A 27182-nucleotide genomic window follows, 5' to 3' on the forward strand; every position below is an offset into this window, starting at 1 on the left:
TATCCTTGCATATCTTTATTTACAAGTGAGCAAGATGTAGACAGGTATTCTTAATGCTACCACGAACAGACATATACATTTAAGAGTCTCTTAACAGTGACAAACAAATTTATAATAAATTCCTTCATGTATTTTGAAAAAAACAATGACTAGAAATTCTCAAAATGGTGGATGAAGTGTGCTTGATCACGTTTGTTCATCTGCTGGCAGGCTTTCTCTACGTTCTTTGTCAGGCCAGGAGGACCACAGCTGAAGACACCTATCTTTCCCACCTTAGGAAAAGAATGACATAAAGGAGTTAGCTGGTGAAGGGAACTTCCCTAATGCAATGACGAGAGCTACGCTCAAGAGAAGTTTCAGAAAATATTAAAGCGAAAAGTTGACACATTATGAGATAAAGAGATTTGGCAATTGGTTGTAATGTATGAGGTAGTGGTGATGGTTGTGATGTAGGAGGTAGTGGTGATGGTTGTAATGTAGGAGGTAGTGGTGATGGTTGTAATGTATGAGGTAGTGGTGATGGTTGTAATGTATGAGGTAGTGGTGATGGTTGTGATGTAGGAGGTAGTGCTGAGACCTCAGGATGAACTTCTTGCAGTGAGCTGAAGAAAGCCAACAAAGGCGGGCGACCAAAGTGTGTGACTGAACGCAGACCAGTGAAAAGACTTCTGTTCCACACTTTCTGGAAGTGGCGCTCACACACATACTGAGGAGACGGGAATCAAAACAGCTATAAAGTTCCAAACAACACACTGCCTTTCGTTTTTCAGTTGCAGTGTATTACAATGTGTGAAATTAAGAGCCCAAGTTTTTTGTTTCAGTTGGACTCAGTTGGTGTCTTTACCGAGTCAGGATAGCACAGTCAGGCTCTCATTTGATTTTCCAACATGACACTCATGGAATATGCCAGATAATCTTAACTGCTATAATATGAAGCTGCAACTGATAATAGGAGAGGGTCAGTTTGTAGTAAAAAAAGGACTGATGGCCTTACTAGCATGGTGGTCCGCAGATCAAACTTCTCTGCCAGCTGAGTGATATAGATGTGAACAGACACAAGCTCCTGAGCATCCATCTCTTCAACTTCCCTTATGATATCAGACACCCACTCAAACTGACGCTGGGTCCGTGTGACCCAGATAAAGTACACCTGAAGGTATAATAGAAACAACAACAGATTTCTAATAATATCTATTTTGTCCTCTATATAACATCATATAGGTCATGTTAAATAGATTTTGAAAATCACATTACTGTGTTTTATTGTCCTGAATATTTATAATTAAATGTTTAAATGGCAGAATATTACCTTTTTACACTGGACTTTGAATTTTACTGAAGTCTTGAACACCAGATCCTTCAATATCGAAGCAAATGGAGTCACCCCAATGCCCCCTCCCACCAGAACAGACACCTCAAAGTCCTTCCACTCCTGGTGGCCTTCTCCAAAGGGCCCATCCAGATATAGCTGAGGAGATAAAAAAACATTTAACAAGAGTAAGCCAAGCAAAACAAGGAGGAACTGATGGCAGAGCTGGAGTATTCTAGTGTGAAACACAAAAAAAATCAGCTAGATGATAAAATGAGAATGATTATTTTGGAGGCTCTGTCGTTACTTTAGAGTAGGCCCCCAGCTCATGCAGTCTGTCTGGGTTGTAGATCTCCCTCAGCTTGCTGGTCCACGGTCCCACAGCACGAATGTGCAGGCTCAGGTTCTCCTCGTTGGGCGCTGAGGTCAAAGTGAAAGGGTGGTACTCGTCTGTGCCCAGTTCCAGGCAGGCCACCCGTACCCACTGCCCTGAACGGTAGGTAAAGCCCTGGGGTCGCTTAAACTCCAGGTAGGTCACTCCTGTTTAGGGGCGAAGCAGACTGCACTTATGGGAGAGATATTGATCGTTGTAAAGAGCTTGTAAAGTTACTGACACCGACATCACATCTGTAGGTGATGGAGATGACAAATAACAAGCATGTATGCGAAGACCGTGAGCTAAACTAGATCATTTGTATCGATGCCACGCTAAGATTTAAGGAGGAAACAGACGTCTCAGGTACAGAGACCTGCGGCGCACCGTGTACCTGAGGGCAGCAGCTCAGCCTTCAGCACAGGAATCTCCACCTTCTTCCTGCTGAGGCTGATGAGCTTGTCCAGGAGGAAGAGGAGGGCTGGAGGGATCAGGTAGATGTGGAAACGTGGTTCCTGGAGGAGGGCAAAGCTGCCATGGATCATTGTCTGCAAGGGATGAGAAGGGAGGAGGAAGCATGATTAGCTAACGATCCCGCCACTGTTTTGCCACCTAAACGTGTTACCTAAATCTTATGTGCTTAGTGGTTTATTCTCACCAGGGCATAGATGAGTACATAGAGGTAATGTGTGATCCAGAACCCTCTGAAACTGATTCTCCTGAAGTACTGTGAGGCAAAGACATACATGAAGGCTAAGATGAAGAGCAGAATGATCCCTGTGAGGCCTGTGAGAGAGAAGAGTCGCACACACATCTGTAAACCCTGCAAATACCAAAAAGTTACTCTACAATATTTAACCAGCACATATACTGAAGAAGTTATTAGCTTCCTACCTGGCACTGTTTGAAAAAACCAGAAAGTCCATTTCGCTGGTAGCTCTGACCTATAATTGCAAATAAATGATTAAATGTGCCATATTTTGTCAATTGTGATTTTTCACCACAATCGAAATTTGTCCTCCACTTTTTACCCATCTGTGCAGTTAGAACACACACACTAGTGATTACTAGGGGGCTGTGGATCACACGTGCCCAGAGCGGTGGGCAGCCCTAGCCCGGCGCCCGGGGAGCAGTTGGGGTTAGGTGCCTTGCTCAAGGGCGACCCTCCGGTCACAAGACCAGTTCCCTAACCACCAGGCCATGACTGCCCCACAGTCATACACATATGAGACAAGGCTCTTTCTAGCAATAAAGGATTAAAGTTATAAGACTCTTATATGGTTATTTAATCAGCTGTATTGACAAATTACCCGTTATTGGAAAACACTTTGGGAAACAAGCAAGCCAGGATGCTGAGGTCACTGACACAGAAGATGTAGATATTGACCACATGTCCCAAACTGTGAACAACTGTAGGTAGAGAGGGCAGAGGTTACACTAAGGTCAAAGAAAGATGAAGAATCACAAGAAAATACAGACATACACAGTGATGCAGCAAAATTATGAATTGCAACATATTCGCTACTGCAGGTGTAAACACTTTGAAGCCTTGTGCGTAAGATCAGGTTCTAGTTGCAGTGTAACCACAACGATGATGTTCCCCCGAACAAGCATGTCTGCGGCAGTCTCAGTGTAGCAGTAATTTTATTTTTAAACACGCTTTATGAGCTTTGTGTACATCTGCGTGGACACTCCCATGGTAATCTGAAACCTATCCGTACATAAAATATGACGTGTCATGGCAACCCAATGCCAAAGTGTGCTTAGCAATATCCAGTGGGATCCACGCAGCACACGATTCTCTGAGAAAACCTGGAGCGTCATAAGAAAAAGGGACAACCTTGCTTTCGTATCTGCATACAAGGGCAGCTTCCAACTTAACGAACAGTTTAGTCACAATTTTACGGACCTGTGAGGACGATGGCCGTCATTGCCATGAGACGATGGAGGTCTATGGCCGAGTCGAAGGGAACGTATCTGTTGAGGAAGGTCTCCCTGCACATGGTTATCAGGTTGCGACAGACTGTGAGGAGCATGTAGGGGAACAGGAAGGAGATGGCAGCAGCAGAACCTCGGGACACTATGATTCCTACGATGGAGGTTTCTGGGATTCCTGAAGAATCCGCCTGTAAACCATAAACTACACACAAAGAGTTTTTTTTTGATGCACAAAGTCTTATCCTTAAAGCCAGTTTGATTAGTAGACACAAGTTAATTGTATAATTAGTGCAATGTAAAAAAGGCTCACTGAACTCGTGAAGAGCAAAGAGAAAGACAATAAGCTACGTCAAATTAGGTACATAAAGCCTTAAAACCAAATGTGGTGGATAAAACACTCACAGTAGCATCTTTCCAGGGCCAGACCAGCTGTGATGCCGTAGATGATAACAAGGCACACAATATGGCGGCGATAGTTTTCTACAAAGCGTTTAAACTCCTGGATCTTCTGTTGCACAGGGCTCCTGATATAACGATTCCTCTGGGGCTTCACGTACACCTTGGGACTGCATAGCCCCAACCTGAAAATAACAACGAGTATGAGTGTCTTCTCATGTGATTATAAATTTACTACATGCATGGCCACGTACCACTCTTGTGGTATTCCAGCAATAGGCTATATGCCTGGTTTTTAAACATGATCTAATTCATAGTGAAATTTGGCAGACACCATGTCATCTGCTTACATCAAGAGCTTGAACACACATGGCGTCACAGAATAGTAATCTGCAAATAACAGGGATCACGCAAGCTTAGGTCAGTCCTTATGCCTTATGGATGATGACATGTATGATAATCACACATGGACATCTGGACATGCAACACATCCGAATGCTGCTATATCCAACACACTTGGAATCATTAATAACCTTGATGTCTTTGGTCTGTTGGATGACGGCCTGTACATTTATATGTCTTAAATTACATCACAGCAGCCATGTACGCCGCACAAGTTAGACCTCACTTTTTTCTTTGGCGAAGTTCCTGACCCTCATCTCCAGGGCAGCTGTACACAAAGTCTCCGTCCTTCTCAGCTGTGGAACTGTGAATGGGAGCACCAGCCCTGATTTAGTTCCACAGATAAGGCACAGTTTAGGGGTTTGGGAGTTTGAGGACTCCTAAAACACTTACTCAGTTTTTTCCCCTATGTTAATAAAAGAAACGCGATGCTGTAGGTTCCGCCTGTTCTTGCTGTGTGTCTCCAGTCCTGCGGTATGCAACACAATCACAAGAGTTAATGTAAATAGCACATCATAAACTGAGATCTTCCAGTATTACACCCATTAAAGCTTCTGTATGCTGCAGGAATAATTCTAATGCCAGAAATGAGATTGAGTGTTTGGCTACATTCCAGGTGGTAAAAAATTATGGTGACTCCCCAGCTGACTGGTTTACACAGATTCATCACACAGTTGGATGTTTCCAAATGCACTCTGCTAATTAATAATGCTGCTTTAAAAATCTGTCGCAGTAGAATAATGTCCTACCAAATTAGAAAATGTGATTTTCCTGATGGCGAGGACAAAGACTACAAGTAATATCTTCAAAAGTGTAAAAGTGCATAAAATGAACTTGACACGAAACAAATGGTTTGGAGACCATCTGATTATTTGTGTGTATATTTGGGATTCTGTCTGCTGTTCTGATAGGGAATGAGCGCTTCACAAAAAGAGTGGGTAAAAGGCAAATAACACGCCATCTCACCTTTGATGTTAAGTTGGGCAAACTGGAGAACATTCTCATAGTCTTGCAGTAACCGATGAAAGTCTTCCCATGTGATGTGATCTTTATTATCAAAGCCTGCAGCCTGAAGCATAGCTTCTATAGCATCGTCGGCCTGGCTTTTAGACAATATATTACTGGAGATCTCCAAGAAAGACCTGAGATCATCATAAAAGAACGTTTAGAATCAACTTTGAGCTACACATCATCTGTCTTATCTTTCAGATGTTTAACCCAATTCCAGAGACATCCTGTTTAAATTTTCCTAATTCCAAGAACATCTTACCATGACATGCAATATCCTGATATTGCTCATTAATTGGGTCTAAATGACTGAAAAAGTTATAAACCTGAGTAAAGAACAAAACTCTTGCTTGGACAGGAAGCCATCTTCTCTAATGTCATGCATGGAGAACAGCAGCTTGGACTTCTCCTCTGGGGTTCCTGAACATTGAGACCCACAACAAATAGGCAGAGTTATTATTCAGAAACAAAAGATCGTGGCTCCAGTGGGTTCTGACTACAATTCTTCTGTTGTTGTAATTTAAGTATTATACAAGAACTACATATTTGAACCTTTCATGAAGATGATGACAACATCAATAAACTCTTGAAAGGAGAGGTATCCATTGCCATCCTTGTCTGCCAAAGAAAACATGGACTCCACAAAATGTGAGTCAGGTCTCAGTCCCAAAGCATCAGCAAACTCAGCTCCTGTGAGCTCACACTGGAGAGCTTCTCTGGTTCTCTTGGAGGACACACAGCTCAGGTCTCCAGCGTCACTTCTATCAATATCTAGGATCTGTGGTCAAAGAAGAAGTTTAAGACATCAAAAAGTCTGATTGCTGACCCTGTTATTAATTGCACAACCTGCCAGAGAGGCATAAAAAAACGACAGGGTTATGAGATTGGTACGTGTCAGGTGGTCTAATGTGACACTACACAACAGAAATGAGGTGATTTTAGATGATTATAGAATATGTAATTTAACAATTCATGCCTTTGCAAATGCGTGCCTGAAGAAGGTCTCCACTATCTGGTCTCGCTGTTCCTTGGTGACCGCCTCACTCAGCAGGTCCCTCTCACTCAGCTCTGTCACCCTTAAGCTTTTTGTCACTTCCTCCCGGTCACACCGTAGATTTCTCAAAAACTCTGACCTCTGAACATCGTCCTCAAAAAACAACACCTGAACGCATAGGGTAGTCACTTTTAAAAAATGTGATCCACAGCATATAAAGAAATAACTGCCTTTTCAATATTTAAGGTGAATGAATTGTCTTATACGAAATGAATTCCCTGTGATGTTGAATCTAAATGCACTATACTTGTACTATAACAATCCAAAACATTATGTTTTAATATATAAAATATATTTTTCTTACCAGATCATATTCTTTGGGAATTTTCAAAAGTAGGGCGCGCCTCTGTCGATCATTGGACAGCAGAATCTCCAGGTGGTCCTGGGTGCCCAATTTATGACACCGCAACAGAGATCCATTTTCACCATAAATCTGGAGTCTTTTCTTCTCATCAACCACTAGGCTCACCTGTCGTGGAAGGCCTGATTCACCCTGCCACTCGCAGGCTATGCAAATAAAGTGCACATAAAGATTAAAACCTCCTGTGACACCTTCAATAATACAATAACAACCGCTGACAATTTGGAAAGTTCAAAGGACCTGTGGTTCCACAAGCGGGTTCTTTGTCTTTGGTAGGCCCTCTGGTCTTTCTCAGGAACCTCCTGTACCTGGCTGCTCGGATGTAGGCCACTGCCCAGGCTGCGAGGAAACTTACTGCAGAAGTTTCAGACAGAAAGAGAATGTCCTTTAAATGCTATTTTTGAATATTTAAGTGATGTGTGTAAAGGTGATACACATCACCCGATAAAAAAAAAACCCCAAAACACTTTGTTCCTTAATGAAACTAACAATAAACATGTAGTCACACTAACCCAAGGGAAATATGAAAAGGACAATCACTGAAATTCCATAACCGACTTTGCTGCTCATGTCAAAGTAGCTCATAGAAGATGCTTTAGTGCAAGGCTGAAGAACAGAGTCTGTGACTGGACGAGGCTGGGGGCAGGGGTCTCCTGTTGTTGAAAAAGAAGCAACATTCGAGTTAATATAGCTTTTACTTCATGAAGATATCTTCATGGAGCAACTTTGAGTATGATTACATTTATTAACAGTTGATATATCCATGAATCAGGGATATAAATAGACCAGAACCAGACTGCATGTACGTTTTGGAACTCACTATACCGTTTAACCAGAAGAACAAATTCTTTTGAACATCTCCGCTTTCGGCACTTGTGACAGAGAGAATGATGTCATGATATGAGGTGTTGCGGATAGCTTGGATCTCCTCTTCTGTGAATAAACTATGATGGCACAAAACCCATGCATTTTTTATAATATTGTATTCTATAATTCTATTATATTAACATTATTTATGTATGCAATATATATATATATGGCAATATTATGGCAATGTGTTACCCATTGAGCTTATTTTCAAACCAGAAGCGGTCGGCATTCCTGATGCGTTCAAACTGGTCCAGGATAATGGCAGAGGTCACAGGGCCTGGTACCTCGCCTGACTCCAGCAGAGACCCCACAAACAGCTCCAGGCTGGAGATGTCGCCATACAGCTCAGACAACTTCTCAAACAGCTGGAGCAACAAACAGAAATTACAGTATAGGTGCCAGAGAGAAAATACAGACTTTTCCATGGCTGAATGTCCTTTTCTTTACATGACGATATGGCTTTAGCTGCTTTATTTACAGGCGTTACCTGGGGGTTTGTCTGGTTTAGTTTGGGATTTATCTCTCCCCAGGCCTGGACTGGTGGCATGTCAAGAGCTTCCCTGACCTGGTTATAGCTGGGCAGACCAAAGTCTCGCCCTCTCTGGATGGTCAAAGCGACTGCATCAGAGCGTGAGAACTGCAATGGGCCATACATGTAGTCTAAACAGGCAGGGGGAAAAATAAAGAGTCTGTGAGTTGGACTACATATTAAAAAGTATAGATATACAAGAACAGAGCATTCCTAGAGCAACAGGAAAGCATTAATGACCTCTTAAATCCTCAACAATTATGTTGTCCTCTCTTTCTGCGACTTGAGAAGCCATGCCCATGATCAGATCATCCACGTCCTGGCCAAATTTAAGATTTGGGTTCTAGGGCAAGAAATGATGTTCATACACTTTAAATGCTTCCTAGTCATTCTCTTCTAAATACTTGTGAAATCCAGATTATTGTAACTCCCACATCAAATTATTTCAGAATGTCAATATCTTGACTCACATTTCTGTTCCAGAAACTATTGCACAAGCGTACTGCTGGAGACGTACTTCCATCTGAGTTCACCACACTCCTGTAGTGACAAGTTCTGTTTCTGAAACGAGTCACAATCATTCTGGGTTTATTCCTGCAAATGACTGTATGCAATAACAGCATTACTTCATGAGTGAAAGTAATGCAGCAAAATGATAAAAAACCGTTTGTGTAAACTTGAAGGGAGTTTATTTATTGCATAATAATTTCCTCCTTACAAAAATTTGTTTTAAAATGTTGCAAGTCATTGCAAATAACATTAAGAACAGTCTTAAAATGTTACATATTTCATTGTATATTATATTAAACATAAAATGTGTATGCATGTTATTTGCATGTATGGAATGTTTTTTTTCACTTTGATAAATGAATAAATGAGCTGTTTTACATGTACGATTATAAACATTTACCTCATATAGACACCAGGGGGCACTAGAGTCAACCCAAACCTGACAGCTGCAACATGGAATTCTGCAGAGATCCCTGGATCCAGATATTGCTGATAACCTGGGGATGATGATCAGAAATAGTTGGAAACCAATATATATTAGTAGAAATATTTGGAAACCAAAAAATATATTAGCTGTGAATTAAGAAGGGTTACATTATTTTACAAAAACTGCTCAGACAACAGCATATAAAACACATTATTATATAGACTATTTTGCATTCATGCATGCACACATTTTTTTTGCAAAGACTCTGCCACTGTAAGCATTTTAATTTCAAATAAAGCAACAATTAAGTCAAATATCTGAGACGATGTATGAGATGTATCATTTTCATGTTCTAACCCTGCAGGTAGAGTAATCTAGGCAAAACAGCTCAATCAGCAGAAATGAGATCCTTGGCCTGTGTTAACCTGCACTGACGTAGACGAAGCCCACTGAGCCCATTAAATAGAGCCTCGAGTGGTATATCACTAAACCACAGGTAACTAGAGCATGCCAAGTGACCACACACACACACACACACACACACACACACACACACACAAACAAACTCTCACCTGGATATGGAGGCACTGAAGCTCCTAGATATGCAGGTAGCCACTCATAGAATGCAATATTCTGAAATCAGATGTAAAAAGTGTTTTATGTACATATAAATCATAAATATATAAAAATAAAAAAGCCTACATAAAGCATACATAATCAGCAATACTTATTTAGTCCTGCCTCAGAAAATATTTGTGTGGAGTTGAAGCAAATCTTAAACTCTGTTGCAGAAAATGTATGAGGCAACTGTCCAGGTGGAGATTCTCTACCAAATTGGCACCTCTATCTGCTCTGTGTGGTTTTTAAATAACAGAGGACTTTTCTCTCTACCTGAAATGTGGCAATAACCCTCTTCCTGGCATTTTGAAAAAGCTCCTCGTCTGACCACGACGGGTGTTCCTCGTACAGTCGAGAGGCGAGGTAATTATGGTACCGAAACCAAATAATCCCCTCAGCTACTGTGAAGATGTTCTCATTGGCCCAGGCATTCCCAAACTCTGTGAAGACAAAACAACATCAGCACGCACGCTGAACGTTGAACTACCTCACAGCTGTTTCATTTATTTTATAAAGTTCCTAGTTTGTCATCACAACAGTTTGAAAAAACCTTTTTTTTTTTTTACATTACAGACTGTTCATATGCAAATCAAAGTTAGAACTTCTTTTAATGTATCACAGATGTATTATAACTCTCACAACTGGAGCACACAACACTAACCAAGACAAAATTGCACGAATGCCAAATGTCCTCATAGGACAGTGAATGTTTGCTTCTGACAGCTGTCACAGTCTTTAGCTATGTAGACAGAGTTCAGTGGTCTTGTTTCATGCACATACTTTATAGAACTTTAGACCACAGCCTTTGTGGTATAAATGATGGATGACATTTAAATGAACAACAACAAGACAGTCACTGTCTGTAGGATTAAGCAAGATCAGACAAACATAAAAGACCGAGTGGACAACAAACCCCAGGACATAATGAAGACTGAATCTGCTTTGTTGACTGAATGAGGTCATTCCCAACCCAAACGTCTACACATTTGCAATACCCTGGTGACTATTTAAATTGTGATCAGATGCAAAGCACTTTTGTAAGTCGCTCTGGATAAGAGCATCCGCTAAATGCCGTAAATGTAAATGTAAATAGCACTTCATTCATTCATTCATCTACCAAGTCACTTAAACCAGCTCAAGGTCATGGGGTCAGAGCCTATCCCAACAACACAGAGAGCAAAGCAGGAACCAGCACTGGATAAAATACCAGTACACTATAGCTATCAAAAAGCACTGATAATAAACTGCACAGATAATTAATTACATACTGGGGCCCATTGTTGTCTCGTCTCGCTCCGCCCCCGCTACCAGCTGTCATTCTCTGTCGGTGTTTTCCCTGCCCTAGTCCCGTCTTCTTTCCTGGTTTCCTTGGTTTCACTTCTGTCTGTCACGCCCCTGTTCGCGTCGTACTCATTGTTAGTGTTTTACGTAGTAGCCGCGTGTTTCCGTTTCAACGTCGTGCTTTGCCAAATTCCGATACGTAGCAATTATATAATTTTGTAATTATGTAACCACATGCTAATTGACCATAGGTTTCAAGAAGATGAATTTTTGCTTCATTCTAAATACTAATAAATCTGGGCTAATGCATAATGGACTATGGAGCATTAATTTCAGGTGTGCAATGTTACATAAAACATGCAGTCCCTGAAGTAAAACATGTTTAACTAATGTCTACAATAGTCCATTTTACCGTAGAACCCCTCTGACCCAGTCTGTCCAGTGGAGGGGTCTGGTGGGCTCCACATGAAATAGCTGCTGCCACTTTTCTTGGGCAAGTCCTTGTCAGAGCCCGAAGACAGAAGCCCTCTTTGGAAAGTTCTCAGTTCATCACACCAAGAGCTGGAAGATCCATATATTGAGCTTCCATCGATCCAAGCTGTCACTTGGTTCACCTATAACAAGTTTAGGTTGCATTTCAGATAATCGTTATTAGGATACAAAAGCCCCTGGATAACCAGTAACAAAGCCCATTTGTTACTAATCCAAATACAACAATATACACAGTAGAATATGCAGTATTGCCTGTGTTCGGGGGTTGTTTGGACTCTGTCCGGTTTCATGGAGCCACTCTGCACGCTGGAAAGGAAGCAGGACTTGTTCTGTGGAGCTGTTCCCAAAGATTGGGTCATCTGGTGGAACTGGGATGTGCATGAACTCTGGAGGGCAACCGGGTCGTCGGGTGTCCACAACCTCTAACACTACGTGGTAACCTAATGGTAACGTGCACGGTAACAGTCCATGTTAGTGAAGTTGTCACAATGAGAGAGTGATCAACATTTTATAAACAGACTCTGCTATTTAACAACAATAGTAATAAGAGTAATAAAAATAATAATTATTATACACTTTATTAATATAAGCAGTAAAAAATTCGAACCAGGCTAATCTATTCACATTGGGTGAAATATAAGTTAATGGACTTTCTAAAGCCACTTTCTTTTCTAAAAGGTGCTGATTTGTAGGCCACCATAACAAGCTAACAATTTTATATTTCATGAACGTTCCATAAATGTTCGATAGAAATATGAATATAAATATTAATTTATTTCGTTATAATTCAATAGTTTTTACAGAGCTTTCTATAGAACGTTTCTAGAATGTTTCTTTTGTATCAGAACGTCCTGAAAAGTTCAGAAAGATACAGTTCTTAAAATTGTCATTTTCTCAAGGCCATTAAACATTATAAGGACGTCCCTCTTAACTTTCATGAGGATCTTCACATAAGCTACTGTTATCCACATTCTGGAGAAATTCCCTCTTAGCTGTTTTGGTTGGTAATATTGTGGCTGTCGTATAATAAGAGTTTATATTCATTTTAAAGTGGCACTCACCAAAAAACAAGGAAAGAATTGTCTGGTTCCGATACGAAAGCAAGCCTGACTTGCCCCTCGTGGCAGCGTTACTGATGCGACGAGGGTTTGGCAGATGCGGTTCCTGGAGGGCTTGGTAAGCTCCATCTGAGTACCGTGCAGGTAGCAAGCGCAGGAGAGGCGCACCTGTTCGGGTGTGGAGGTTCATTCATCTCATTCGGTGGGTGACTAGATCTGAACTGCAATAAAATGATCCTGGTGTTTACCTGTGGTGCCACGACTGTGGTGGGCTAGGTTATTATACCAGCCGTCAAATCTCTGAACTTCAAAAGTGATGACGGAATCTGTTTAAGAAAAAGAACATCTCCTGTGTTATTTTAATGCTTTAGGATCTTACTGTTTTATCACATCTTAATAACGTTGTTTTGTGTATTTCACATGATGTGTGGCTGGTATCCTCACATGTGTAGGTAAGAGACAGTGCGATCAGACTCCACCGTGTACTGGTGTGTAACTGCATTCTTGAGACCAACACAAACTCTCCACCAGCCGGAGTCAAATATCTCAACAACACTAGAAAAGTCACAGAAACACGAGCCGTGGTCACTGCAAAAACACCAACATAGTTACAGCCGTTAATTCACACGTGCTGCCGTACACGCGGAAACACGTTAAATACATTTAATTACTATTCATTACAAAACATTTTTAGGATGAATTAAGAGGAACGTGGTATAGGTTAATAAAAACCTAGTTTGCGCAGATTTAATGGAGATGTTCAGCGCTAAAGTAAAACAGAAGAAAGTTCAGTGAGATCAAAGGGCGAGAGACAAGAGGAGTAAAGACGTCTTACCTTAACACACGACACGTCTCAGTGGCGGACACAGCAGGACTGGGCATACTGGTCCACACCTCTCCTCTCCCACATCCCAGTCAATGCAAATCCACACTCATTTTAGGAAGTGTGAGGATATAAAAGATGTGCTCCGTCGTACACAGAGACTTCCCCTTGGACTACGATTACCCTGCAGTTTCTTCATCCACGTCGCCTTTTTTCTTGCTTTTACAGGTAGGAAATATTTTGTACATCGAACGAATGAGATATTTCTTTAAACAGTTTAACAATATAGCATTTTACTCCTTTAAATAAGTATGTGTAGGTAAGATGGGAGGAAGCAGTTTCAGATTACAAGATCGTAATTAGGCCTACATAATTATCATTATAATAGACCAATTAACAGTGAGCAGATATTATAGCAGCGTTACCTGTTTGGACCATACAGACAACAAATAAATGCATCAATATAAAACCTTTTAAAAAATACTTGTAATAATCAAGCCCAGCTACGGTCTCCGGTCGTTTTAAGCAGGACATGGGTTCTTATCTTGAGATCTGCAGGTAACTGAACACCTGGCCAGTACTGTCTTCATAGTAGCGGTCTGCTTTCAGCTTTAACTGTTGGATTTGGAGGGAAGATGACTTTCTACGATAACGTTTACCCCTTCTACCCGCAACAAAGGAGCTCCTTCATCTTCAGCACCAGCCTCCTTACTGTCATCTTGGTCTTCTTGGTGCTCACTGTCAGCTTTCTTCTTATTCTGCCAGGAATACGTGGTAGATCGGTACGTGCGCTCGAAAAAGAGCCTCTCAACATCACCCAACTGTTTTCTGCATTCTACAAAATAACAATTCTCTGTATATTCACAGTGTGTTTTGTACTTTTAACTAATGATTCGTTCATTAAAGTATTTTACGGTGTATTGATTGTTAGTAATTGTAAACAAATTCTTTCAGCGAATTCTCTGGACGTTTAGGATACTCACTAGTTTATTTATAGGAGTGGTTTTAGTTGGTGAGTATTTTTATAATCTTTTTCTATAGAGTACTTACCAAATGATAGCCTTATAGTATGAATGGAATTTCTTTTGTCCGTTCATCCAGTTTTGCCCTTTAAAAAGTTTGTATAATTTAAATGATAGGTCTTCAATAAAAAAATATTAGCTATTGTTATTCACAAGAAATAACATACAGAAAAAACGATTGCACCCTAATGTTAACCTGTAATGTAAATCCTGCTTTAAAATGGAAATTATATTCCATAATGTCATGTGAATAGGTTAATTATACCAGTCTTTCTTTTCTGTTAAAGCTCTGAACTTCACTAGTGATTGGGCTGAGGCAAGTTTGAAGGCCAATATCACATACAAGTCCTTCAGCAACGTTGTGGTGAACGCTGAACTGGGACTACATGTGGGCCTGTTTGGAATTAACGTCACACTCAAAGGTCAGTCGCCCGGGGGGCCACAACTTCACCTGAACCTTCACCTTTTCTTTAACCAATCAGAATTGGCTATTTTAAGTAATAATGTACATATTATTTTCTTAGTGACAAATTATAATGTGCACACAAATGTAGACAAATGTCTAAGTTAGAGCAGGCTTAATGTGTTAGTTGAGACAATTTAATTTTGTCCACATAGGAGACCCAGTGGTGCAGTTCAATGAGACCATAGACTACAATGAAATGTTTGCATGGAACAGTAACATTGATGGGGAATATTCCAAGGCCCTGAAAAAGGGTCTTCCCAACCCCATACTGTACATTGCTGAGAAGTTCACCTTCAACAACCCCTGTGGCCTTATCTACCAATACCGCTACTCGGGCAGATACGCCTCAGCCACCCTGTGGTAAGACACACCGCTTACTCACAGATGCCTTTACTATGCAGTCCTATTCAACAGATGCAAACAAAGTAGAGGAAAGAATGGCGCCTGTCTCCCTCTTTCCCCTAGGACGGCTTTTTGCTGCTGGCTGGTGGCCAACGTCCTCTTCTCAATGCCCGTCATCCACTACGCTGGGTGCATGATGGCCGTCACGGCTGCTTTCATCTTCTTCTCCATGGCTTCCTTCTCTACGATATACAGCCTTCCACAGTGCCGCTTTGCTGTAGGAGCAGAGTCCTTTGAGACTGATTTCAGCAGTTCCTTTTGGCTAGCTCTAGCTACCGGTGAGTACCCTGGATTATGCAGATTAAAGGTTTGCATTAAGCCTCCTCTTTGGTATGTGATTCATGGATGAAACTGTACATCATAACTAATAAAATAAAATTAAACTAAGATCTGCTCATAGCTGATTTGTTCATGCTAACGGGCATCACATCATCACATGCAGGTAATGTACTGGCACTGTAAAGCATTATTGGCCTATGGTGACGTCAAACGTTGTTTGCAGGTTTGCTATGTGCAGTGATTGGTATAGCAGTGATTCTACTAGACATTTTGATCCCAGAGAAGATGAAGGAAGCGTTCAGTGTAGGTCTGGACAGTGCTGATGACGATGTTTACTCTGGAGAGGGATACCTCAACACCAGCTTCTTGGAAGGAGTGAGTTTGGACGCTTTGACTGTGAAAGGAGTGAGCAAAGAGCGACAGCAGAGCTTCACGTCAACTGTACGCCTCAGCTCCGCCACCAATCACTCTCATTAATAATTAACGAAGAGAAAATATGCTGGTAATTCCTAATGTCAGTTAATACACACTTGCACAATATTGCTGAATGTAAATGATTGCATTTTTACTTTTTCTCCACAGAAACTTTGAGAATCCATCTGTTTCACACAAGACCATCATTTTCAGGACTTGAATACGACACATCTCTCAGAATGACATTTTGCTGGGGGTTGATGTAAATACAACTGTAAACATTTTTTCTGCCCTGTCTGCACATTCATTTATGTGTAAATACTGTAAATACATGCACATAAGTAAAATAAATAAATAAATAAAAAATATATGTGATGTGTACTGTGTACAATAATGTGAACTGTACAAAAGAAAATACACAAACCTCATGCATTTCAACCGCACATACAATGCCAATGGTGCACTCACCATCTATTGCTCTGTTTCAAAAAATAGTCATTTGTCACAGTAGCCGATAGTTTCTACATAAAAGTAAACTGACAAAAAGTTACCTGATATTTCTAGATTTTTCTACCTCCATTTAGTAAAAAATTTGAATCCTGGAGTAAAATGGTCTGCAACCGCATCTATAGTTGGTGAAAAGTATGTAAAACCAGATTTTACACTGAAAGTGGTGGAAAAATTACTCATCTGAATACAAGGGACATGTATTTTACTTGGCCAGAGTACTTTTGTCACCAAATAACCCCATTATGTATTCTAATCATAATGTGGCATTGTTATCTTTGGAATTTAGCATATCTCACTCAAATGACTAAAATGACATGAAGTTATGAGTGAATATTTTGACCTCTTTACCATAGCTGACGAACCTGCATAGATATCTAGCCTTCATCATTATAAAGCAGCTGACAATATACAGCCTAACAAAGAATACTATATACATCATTAAAAAATAAATATCAGTATCTGCACTATTTGCTAAAAACATAATGATAATAACAGTACTAATTATGTGAGAGCATGGGTGGAGCTGTGAGCCTAGTGGGGTTGAGAAGGTAGATCCTGCACGGGTGGAGCTGTGAGCCTAGTGGGGTTGAGAAGGTAGATCCTGCATGGGTGGAGCTGTGAGCCTAGTGGGGTTGAGAAGGTAGATCCTGCACGGGTGGAGCTGTGAGCCTAGTGGGGTTGAGAAGGTAGATCCTGCATGGGTGGAGATGTGAGCCTAGTGGGGTTGAGAAGGTAGATCCTGCGTGGGTGGAGATGTGAGCCTAGTGGAGTTGAGAAGGTAGATCCTGCGTGGGTGGAGATGTGAGCCTAGTGGGGTTGAGAAGGTAGATCCTGCATTGGTGGAGATGTGAGCCTAGTGGGGCTGAGAATGTAGACCCCGCACGGGTGTAGCTGTGTGATAAGCTGCAGAAGCTGGTCGTTGTGTATTGCGAGATTCAGCCCAGCTTAATGGAACACAGATTGAGATCATGCACTACTTGCCATGTAGAGAACTGAGTGCATCAGCTTGAGGAGAGAAGACCAAACCAGAGAACACAGAGAACCAGGAGACTGCTGTTACTTCTGTCTCCAATTATCACTCAGCTCCCTTCGTTTCTGATCCAGCAAAGTCTCTTTTATTTTGGGTCTTTTGTACTTTGTGCCAAATGAAACACTCCACCTACCTGTTCTCCATGGCCCTGGTCACACTATGAGAATGACTAACTAGCCTCACTAAGTGTTATTTTCTTTGAAGAAGCATACATTCTGCATATGTGCTGAAAAGCCTGAAGAAGAAATGATGTTTGATGTCAGTTTCCTCAATTTTGTGGAGTGCTGCTGAACTGGTAAACTATCTGTACATGTATTTGTAAGACACACATCAAGGTTACTCGGTTTAAAGGACTGGGTGAATACAAACACAACCTGTACATAAGTCTAGGGAAGAAAAGTGTGGTTACACAACCCGGACGGAGCACCGCAGAGCCTCAGGAACAGCAGCCGTCAGATGTACACCGGGGTCTCTTGTCCAGTCAGCAGTCTGAACATCACAGCTGGCATAGTTTTCATATGAATCTGTCACAACAGCAAAGGTAGGGCTGTGAGTCACAATGTGAGGCAACACAGTTGACAAGCTCCGCCCAATTCCTCATACGCTTGCTAACGTCCTCCCGAAACGCGTCCTTACCTCTCCAACAGACACAGACAGGGCATGAACGATTTTCTCATGTGCCATGGCGACCACACTCTGTCCGTTTATCTCAATGATTCGATGGCCCACACGCACTCCTCCACGCTCCGCTATCCCGCCCCGCATCAGACTACAGATCTGTGAGGACATGGGTTCGTCAACAGATGCAAGATAATGAACCACGCCACACACTTCTCACACACCTCTGTAATCTTTAATCTTTAATCTCCTTGGATTAAAGCACACTCACTATGCCGTTCTGTACGCTGAAGCCCAGCTGGTATTGCAGGTCCGGCCTTTTGATCAGTACAGTGGTGACGGGAGGGCAGCTCACCACACTCAGCTTTACCTGTACCTGACTTTTCAGACCCTGAGACACACACACACACACACACACACACAGAGAGAGAGAGAGAGAGAGAGAGAGAGAGAGAGAGAGACACGCATACTTTACACTGTACCTCACCCACAAAAGTGTATGCAGAATTTCTGTGATATTCCAGTCCTGACAAAAGTACTGTGATAAGAACGTGTATAAGGCATGAGGTAATGCATTCAGAGACAATAATAAAGACCTTGATGATGCTTTGGCATGTGGCCAGAGGCAATCCCACCAGACTGGTGTCGTTGACAGCCATGACCTGATCTCCCACGCTGAGCTTTCCCGAGCGGGCAGCTGGTCCACTGTTTAGCATGCAGGCCAAGATGACGGTGGGCAGGATGGAGCCCCAGCCAGACTCCACTATGACGACACCCAGAATTTCTCCTTTCTGCTTCTCCAGGTGCAGCTACAGACAGACGACATGCCAAGGTCAGGGAGGTAGGAACACACGGGGAGGGTAGGAAGAGTGACACCCAGATGATGTGAAGAGAGAACAGAGCTATGGATGAGTATATACGCATGAAATGCTTTAACTCGTGTGCTTTTCAGGATGCAGAGTTTTTAAATGACTGAAAAAACAAAGATAATGCTGTCTGACATCCCATACCTCCTTACAGTTTTCAGAGTTTGAAAAGTGAATAAGGTCATCGTTATACATCTCTGGTGTGTTAAGAATGTCACTGTAGTCTTTCTGGCTGAGGTCCTTCGGATTGATCCCATTTGCTCGCAGGAATTCTTGGTAGGCCATGCTAAACGCCTGACCAATGGACTGTGCAATGAGTTGAGCCTGAAGAGGGGAGAGGAGAGGGTGTGTTCAGCACTGAAGAGCCTGCTCACCGTGACGGAGTCAGACAGAGTGCAGGTCTGAGGTCAGAACATGGAGAAACAGTCATGAGCAACTGCAAAAACATTTTCCACAGTCACTGTCCCTGAGGTCAGACATGTAAAAAATAATGGAAGTGTTTTAATTATATAAGATGAGAAATACATTAGGGCTTTGTGGCCTTACATCTTAAGCCCATGTGTCCTTTTAACCAGTGGTGTCAATTCCAGGTTCAGAAAGTAAAAGTCCTCACCAGGATTTTGCTCGAGCTTGCTAGATTTTCTAATTAGTGCAATCCAGGTAAAATTAGTGGAATCAACACAATCCAGGAAGCCTGAGCAAAATCCTGGTGAGGACTTTTACTTTCTGAACCTGGAATTGACACCTCTGCTTTTAACATTTGGAATTGTGTTCAGAGACATATGATGGAAAAAGAACAATAAGCTAGGTCAACCTATACAACCAATTACAAACAATCCAGTCTCACTGTCAATTATAGCTATATCTAATATTCATAAGCACCACAAAACAGTAAATCTCCTTTGCAGTCTTCATTAAACTATAAAACCTTCTTTTAGTGCTGGCTATGGACAAAGTGTCTCAGCACAATTCAGCATGAACCTTCATGAAGGAGAGTCACAACTCAACCTCAGCACAGGTGCTATAAATAACACATAATTCATCACGTACAGTCATATGAAAAACAAAGAACACCCTCTTTGAATTCTATGGCTCTATGGCTAATACAACCTCTGATAAACAACACCACATGACAAATTACACCATGTCATTATTTATTTAACAAAAACTAGGGCAAAATGCACGAGCGGTGTGTACAATATAAGTACTGTACACCCTTACTCCTTCCATAGGAATTAAAATGTCAAGGGACAGCCAGGTTCTGATCATCAAACACTCTTGATTAATCCATCGTCAGCAAGTGTGACCACCTGTATAGAAGCCAAAGTTCTGGTAATCGGGATTGGACGTCCCACCCCAAGGTGCCAAAAAAACTCCCAAAAACCAAGAGCTGCATCTCAGAGTCTATAGGACCCTGTGTTAAATGTTCAGGTTCATGACTGAACAAGACTGGACAAGTATGGCTTGTTTGGAACCACTGCCAGGACAAGCCTGTTTCTTAAAAATAAAAATTAACTACAAGATTTCTGGAACAATGTCTTTTGGACAGACAAGACTAAAGTGGTGATGTTTGGTCTACTTCATAGTGCCAGGTTTGGCAAAACCCCAAAGTTTGCACATCAAGCACAGTTAAGCACGGTGGTGGAGGGGTGGTGATTTGGGCTTAATGAGGAAGCCTTGTTTTCACATCACTGTAACTTGATTAAGTTTCACAGAGATTCATAGCGTATGTAGAAAACATAACTTCAACAATACATGAGAAGCTAACAAATAACACTCAATTAAAAAAGAAACGGCAAACATAAACCAAAACTTCCCCATACATTTACCAAGCGTAAATGAACTTTCCTTAATGAAGGCTCAAGCCAAAATGAGTTGAGAGACTCTTTGGCTATAGCTTGTCATGTAGATTTACTGTTTTTATTGAACCTAGCACCTTCTAGGTTTATATGAATATTTATTTTGCAGTAACACTTGCTATGCTGAGTTTTTTTTTTACATAAGCACTTATTTAGAATAAGGCTGCAGTTTTAACTTACATCCTCAGACTCAAAGACATAACAGACCATGCGGTACTGTCTCCTGGCCTCAGCAGCACCGTGGCCCGTCTCCGTACAGTCCAGTGAGGTGGAGTGGGGCATACGTCTGCGGGCCATCAGGACCACCACGCTCCCAATATCTGCGATGTAGGAGATGGTGCGAAGAGCGTTGTCCATCATCGTCTCCTACATCCACAAAGTTCCAGGATTAACCAACGTGCTGCTTTCAAGAGTGAACTGGTTAATTTTGGCTAATCGCTACTTTGAACATCCTTGTTTTGTGTATGTACTGTGATGTATTGTGATTTCAGTAAAAATGGTGAGCATACTGCAACATTTTCTTAATAATATTGATCATTTCTAATAGTGAACTCTGTCAACCTGTGTGTCAGCATTGAGCACTTTGATGGCTTTTGTTGAAATGAAGAGATCAACCTCAGTCAGGCCCTGGGTCTCTCCATCGAGACACTAAGACATAGAACAGAAGTGTTATAGCGACATCTAGTGGACTAAGTAGGCATTTTGAAAAGAAAACAACAACAAACAACAAAACAGCCATGAGCGTAAACATTACTACTGAAGTGCAGAAAAGCCACAAGTTTATTCTTTTTTCTGTACTGTTATCTGAAGGTTACAGCTTATTTTTCTTGTGATCTCAAAATAAAAGTAATTTTTTCAAGGTCACAACCTTATTCTTGTTATTTCAAAATATCAAATAGTTTTATTTAACCTACACTAAGAAACTATAAAAAAAAACATTTTAAGTCAGGGGTGGAACCCTACTCTTTGAAATATTTGCAAATGTCAGACTTTCCCCAGTGCTTTGAGGAAAAATAGACCTGATGTAGGTTATGCCACTGTGTAGAGCTTTTCAGTAAATCTCAATCACTTCTGTCATTGAGGTCATACTTTGACAAGCTCCATAAATTACCATAACATAGTGAGTGATTATAAAGTCTAAGTAATGGATGTGCAAGCAAACAGAGAAAATAACATTGCTTTCATTTCTGTTCCCCATGAGCATATGTAGTGAAGAAAATAAGTATTTGAACACCCTGCAATTTCTCCCACTTATAAATCACGGAGGGGTCTGAAATGTTCCTCTTAGGTGCGTGTCCACTGTGAGAGACATAATCTAAAAAACATCCAGAATTCACAATGTTGTGCTCTCAAAAAACAACTTTTGTTGAACTTTTGTTGCTGATGAAAATAAGTTGTAATCTTGAGATAAAAGCACAGAAAAAATAAAGTAATTTCTCGGCTTCTGTACATACAGTATGGACAGGTGAGTCAGTCATGTTTATTTCATTTAATGTTTAACAAGTAAGCAAAAGACCAGCCAGTAAACAAAACTAGAAACTGATACAGCCCTCACACCCCCCCTCCCCTTATTTTTCACATTTCAATTTTTCCTCCTCTGTAGTACCTTAACTCTGTCCTTCTCTGTACAACCTTAACTCTGTCCTTCTCTGTAGTACACTATCTCTGTCCTCCTCTGGAGGACCTTAGCTCGATCTTCCTCTGCAGGACCTTAATTCTGTCCTCCTGTGTTGTACCTTAACTCAGTCTTCTGTAGTACCTTAACTCGGTCCACTGCCTCCTGAGCTTGCATCATGCGCACAGTCTTCGATGGGTTTCTGTCAGACAGGAGCTGGGTGGAGCCGAGATAGTTAGCAGCGAAGATGATCCCATCAATGAGGTCCTCTGGTTCACATGGACCTGGGACTGAATGAGAGACACAACGACCTGAATACAGGCCTTGGCCACAAGAACAAAGACAAATGAGAGCTCTCCTCAGTACAATCTTTTTGTTTGTTTTTTATCTATCAGTAGTTTTAGATTTATATATGACTTATTTTTTCACCAATAGATTGAGAAGTTAACGTAAAACGTTAATAACTATAAATTTAATTTACACAGCTTCTTGGAGAGTTACAAGGATAAGGTAAACAATTATGAAATTTAGTTATAATAATAATAATTTATTTACTCATATATATATATTTTTTTTTAACTTTCAAAAATGTTCAACAATCTCTGAAAGGAGACTAGTAAAAGCTTACCATCCACAAAGCTTGGGAAAGAGGGATTTCTGTTCCCTTGCTAAAAGATAAAGAACATGATTTAGCTTGTGGATGTCCAGACTTTAGATTTTGTACCATGGCTGAATGAAGGAAGGCCTTGGCTGTTGAGGATAACTAGCATGGCTAGTTTCTCACCTGAGAGGGGCTGTGGTAGCTAGCTGTGGTGTTGGGTACAGACTGAGAGCTCACCCTGTTGTTCTGTGGGCTGCACTGAGTCGTGTGAGACACGATTGAGCAGATATGACATGACGTTAATTTAAGCTGTTCATTCTAAAGCTGTCTCTTAAATATCAATTTTACTAAGAAGGAATTTATATGAAAGTATCTGGACACCTTTGTGTACACACAAATTCATGAAATTTTACCTGCCCTTGAGTGGATCTCAGTCCGTCTTCTTTAGTTGATGTGGTCAGATCTTGCTGAAATTTTGTTGGCGTTTGTGTGTTTGGAGCCTGCAAAGCTGCGTTTTGTGCTCCGACTCCATTTTCTCTGCTGTGTGATGTAAGTGACGTAGCGCTGGAACTGTGTGGAGCGCCTGTGTCAGCACATGACTGGTCAACTACGGCACCATCCATCTCAGTGGTCTCAGGCCCTACTTTTAGTTTCACCCTTACTCCACTTACAATCTGGTCCACTTCATTTTCAGTGTCCTTTTGTCCATGTCCCCTGGCTTTGTCATTATTGGGACCATGCCGCTCTCTTCTGCCTATAACATCCTTAGGACGGTCACTATCTTCATGCAAATGCCCGTCTACATCTTCTGCTCCATTGTCTATGGATGAGACTGTCTTCATAAAGTCTGCTCTGTTCTCAGAGTCTGCATTTTCGGTTCCTCCTTGGCGGTTTCTGTTCCTATCATCACTGTCCATTTCAGTGCTACTTTCATAATCAACTCTTCCCTCCCTCTGGCCACTCAATAATGTCTTGGTGTTATCTCTACTGCTTTCTAGGATGCTTGTGTTTTGTCTCTTGGGAATATCTCTCCCCTCTCCACTATCTGCTTGACCGTAACTTGAGTCCTGAAGAGGGTTTCTACTGTCCTGGGGGAAATCATAATGGCTTTTAGGGAAAATTTCATCTTGATCTTCTTCTGCCTTCTCTCCCTCGTAAACAAAATAATGTTCATCGTCTTCTTCATCTTCCTCATCGTCTTCTTCCTCATAATCATCGTCTTCTATCTCCTCTGCCTCTTCTTCGTCTTCTTCATCCTCAGCCATCGGGGCCTGGATGAAGGTAGCTTCAGTGATAGGTTCAGGGTGTTTGTAGATCACCTGTTCCTTGTCTTGGTGTAGTACTTCATAAAAACCCTCAGATTGAGCCCACGCTCCCACTGGCTTCCGTCCACCGTTTGGGTCTCTGGAAGTGCTAGGTCCATCACTGCTATCAGTGCCCTCATGACAGTCCATCCCTTCCATGTAACTCTCATCCTCAGGGCAACAATGAACATAGTAGGTCATCCCATCGGCATCAGTACGCAGCTCCTCATCTTCCTCATGGTCCTGCTCCTCTTCCTCCTCTGATCCGACATTATCATATTCAGACAGCGAGTCTTCCTCCATGCTGACAGGCTGAACAGGGCTATCGCCACAGACGGAGTCGTCCCCTGACACAGAACCATCGCTGGCTGGGATGTGTGTACTTGACTGGCTCTCTGCTGTGCTGCTGGGAGGTTTTTCAGGACCCAGTCTGTCTCTGGAGTGTTTCCTGCTCTGCAGTCGTACAGGTGAGTTGTCAGGTGCAGTGCTGGGCTCTGTCACACTAGCCCCGAATGCCTGGCCTCGTCTCAGAGCCATAACTGACTTCAGTAAGCCCACGCACGTGGGATTTATTCAGTGCTGTAAAACAAAGCACGTAACGTGAATTACAGAATGAATTACTACAATGTCAGGCCAGTAACACTTATAAATGTCAGAGATGAACAGTACCTGATATTCATTGGTGTGTTATTAAGTGATGATCAAGTGACTTATCTTTGCACCTTCAACTTTTTGGTACCTTTCTGATTCATCTAATGGAATGAATATCATTACACATATATATACAATCTACACAACTACAAAGAGTCATAAGAAATGGTTTCTGTGAACTACAGTGATTTCGCTCTTCTGATGAGATGCACTGTTTTCCTGCATGAGTCAATAGTGGCTCACCACAGAATGTTTACCCAAAAAACCCAGCAGTCAGTAACATCACAAGATACTCTTTGGAATACCGTGAAATTATGCTTGGATATCAGATATTGTACAAAGCAAAAAATGGGGCCCTATGAAATACTAATAAATTCTGAAATGTATGTATGTTTTTAATAACTTTTCATTATAATTATTATGCTAACTACATAATTTGTAAAGAAAAATATTATAATTAATTTAGGAAAATGTAAAATAGTAGCATGCACATTCTGACAGTGAACATCCAAATGGTACTTTTCAGACCTAACGTACTAGAATACGACACTTCTATGGAGACAACGAAGTACGTTTGTAACATTCTCTGGACATGAGAACCAGCTGCATGATGTGAATGTAAATGTAACCAAGGACGTATTTGAAATACAAAAGTTTCATTATGTGTTAATTTCATAATGTCTAACTTAACATGATATCAGCTGGCTGCATCAACTGTCAAAAGGCACCATTTAGCTACTGTAATATCCATTGTGTCAGTCGCTATTGTAAATACCTCTTCCCTATTTAAAAACACACTTTGACACACAAACACACGAATGCACGCACAAACACACACACACACACACACACACACACACACACACACACACACACACACACACACACACACACACACACACAAATCAGCATTTCCAAATGAAACATCTCAAATGTAAGGTTGCAAAAATGTCCATGGAAGTTAATTTCTTTGAAAATAAATGTACTGTATAATTCTATTGTAATGATAGTTAAATTATTCCAAACATCTTCTGCAACTACAAGGAGAATGGTCGGGAGCACTCGTTGGCATTTAACAGATTAACATGTATAGTCAGAAAGAGTAGATCTAATTACATAGCTACAAGGGTGCACACGTGCTTATTTCCAAATATTCGCCCTTAGGATACTTTAGAAATGCGTCACTAGCCATTACTGATATTATCCCCACATTTCGCTTTTGCCGCAATCGGCCCCAGTTTCTCTTCTCTTAAATGCGCGCGTAATTTCCGTTCATCCCACACTGATCGCAGTGTCTCTTATAACGGGACTTCACTGCCACAATTACAGCTCCTACTGCGGTTTCCCTATAACTCAGCCGAATATTCGTCCTTACCACGGTAGACTCGGTGGTGTAAAATGCCCGCCGTTCTGTGAGGCTCGCCGGTGTTTAGGTATGTGCGAACATTGTGATTGTGGCAGAGATACAGGAGCGAGGATGCACCTCACTGGGATGCACACGCAGCCTCAGCATCCCGGGACGGAGCTTCAACAGCGCATCTTAAAGAGACAGAGGTTTAAAAAACCTGTTTACGCAAGCGAATAATGCACCCTTAGTCTCACTGTCATTTCATATAATTACATTTACAACGAGTTTAATCTGTTTCTTACCTTAGACAGCATGCACTTAGCAGAAGTAGATCGTTTGATGTTTGAGCACCATCACCTCCAATCGCTACATTGCAGCAATAAGCGCGGGGACCGCAGCCGAGTTGCATGAAGCTAGCAGCATTAAACTGATCGCCAGTATAGAAATCCGGAACAGGTGTCTAGAGTCAAAATAAAAGTTATCGACGCAGTTAAATCATCAATAGCGTCATTAGTTTCTAACTGCTGTCCAGATCCAGAAATAAATAAGCAAATGAGGGGGCCTTATCTCCAAACGTTATTGTGTACATTGTGAATTCACCCATGTTTAGTGTTTATAAGTGTTAAGCAATTAAATTAATATAATTACTTATATTAACTTTTTACTGTATTTTAACAATAAAGAACAATTAAGCCATAAGCAATATGTAGTCACAACAACACGCACACAGATAGGCCTACATATTTTC

At 41.3% G+C, this 27182-nt stretch overlaps 3 protein-coding genes across 14 annotated transcripts; 1 reads left to right on the forward strand and 2 right to left on the reverse strand.

Moving 5' to 3' along the window:
• On the reverse strand, positions 1–14193 carry duox (dual oxidase). 4 transcript variants are annotated; one of them, XM_077007245.1, is made up of 34 exons: positions 13462–14192; positions 13071–13214; positions 12875–12952; positions 12630–12794; positions 11821–12008; positions 11489–11690; positions 10069–10235; positions 9750–9810; positions 9151–9247; positions 8711–8801; positions 8481–8583; positions 8199–8371; positions 7904–8076; positions 7667–7785; positions 7354–7494; positions 7082–7195; positions 6785–6987; positions 6403–6588; positions 5979–6204; positions 5753–5846; positions 5385–5560; positions 4812–4887; positions 4645–4722; positions 4023–4201; positions 3592–3822; positions 2993–3092; positions 2577–2626; positions 2341–2468; positions 2077–2230; positions 1617–1849; positions 1310–1468; positions 995–1150; positions 578–706; positions 1–272 (listed from the first exon to the last, which is right to left on the reverse strand). In XM_077007245.1, the coding sequence occupies exons 2-34, from the start codon at positions 13126–13128 to the stop codon at positions 150–152; spliced, it is 4611 nt and encodes a 1536-aa protein (XP_076863360.1). In that variant the 5' UTR covers positions 13129–13214; positions 13462–14192; the 3' UTR covers positions 1–149. The 4 variants fall into 4 exon arrangements, with proteins under 4 accessions (XP_076863360.1, XP_076863359.1, XP_076863358.1 ...); XM_077007244.1 differs by having other exon boundaries at positions 2341–2626; positions 13071–13181; positions 13462–14193; XM_077007243.1 differs by having other exon boundaries at positions 2341–2626; positions 13462–14193.
• Positions 12768–16378, forward strand: duox2 (dual oxidase 2). 5 transcript variants are annotated; one of them, XM_077007252.1, is made up of 8 exons: positions 12768–13677; positions 14059–14231; positions 14404–14461; positions 14759–14893; positions 15090–15297; positions 15403–15617; positions 15842–16120; positions 16201–16378. In XM_077007252.1, exons 1-7 carry the CDS (start codon positions 13545–13547, stop codon positions 16093–16095), a joined length of 1176 nt encoding a protein of 391 aa, XP_076863367.1. In that variant the 5' UTR covers positions 12768–13544; the 3' UTR covers positions 16096–16120; positions 16201–16378. The 5 variants fall into 5 exon arrangements, with proteins under 5 accessions (XP_076863367.1, XP_076863369.1, XP_076863368.1 ...); XM_077007254.1 differs by having other exon boundaries at positions 15842–15993; positions 16201–16330; XM_077007253.1 differs by having other exon boundaries at positions 12770–13677; positions 15842–16059; positions 16201–16342.
• On the reverse strand, positions 15425–26866 carry apba2a (amyloid beta (A4) precursor protein-binding, family A, member 2a). 5 transcript variants are annotated; one of them, XR_013131049.1, is made up of 14 exons: positions 26737–26866; positions 26462–26625; positions 23545–25014; positions 23315–23389; positions 23159–23198; positions 22675–22853; positions 21477–21563; positions 21096–21281; positions 19201–19380; positions 18787–18999; positions 18462–18581; positions 18209–18349; positions 16188–18096; positions 15425–16012 (listed from the first exon to the last, which is right to left on the reverse strand). XR_013131049.1 is itself a non-coding variant. In XM_077007248.1 (14 exons), the coding sequence occupies exons 4-14, from the start codon at positions 24970–24972 to the stop codon at positions 18025–18027; spliced, it is 2721 nt and encodes a 906-aa protein (XP_076863363.1). In that variant the 5' UTR covers positions 24973–25014; positions 25105–25187; positions 26462–26625; positions 26737–26866; the 3' UTR covers positions 15425–18024. The 5 variants fall into 5 exon arrangements, 4 of the variants coding, with proteins under 4 accessions (XP_076863363.1, XP_076863366.1, XP_076863362.1 ...); XM_077007248.1 differs by adding an exon at positions 25105–25187 and having other exon boundaries at positions 15425–18096; XM_077007251.1 differs by having other exon boundaries at positions 15425–18096; positions 22675–22820.
• Positions 26867–27182: the final 316 nt, after the last annotated feature.

The sequence above is a fragment of the Brachyhypopomus gauderio genome, chromosome 5 (assembly GCF_052324685.1).
Source record: "Brachyhypopomus gauderio isolate BG-103 chromosome 5, BGAUD_0.2, whole genome shotgun sequence".
NCBI classification, from domain to species: Eukaryota; Metazoa; Chordata; class Actinopteri; order Gymnotiformes; family Hypopomidae; genus Brachyhypopomus; species Brachyhypopomus gauderio.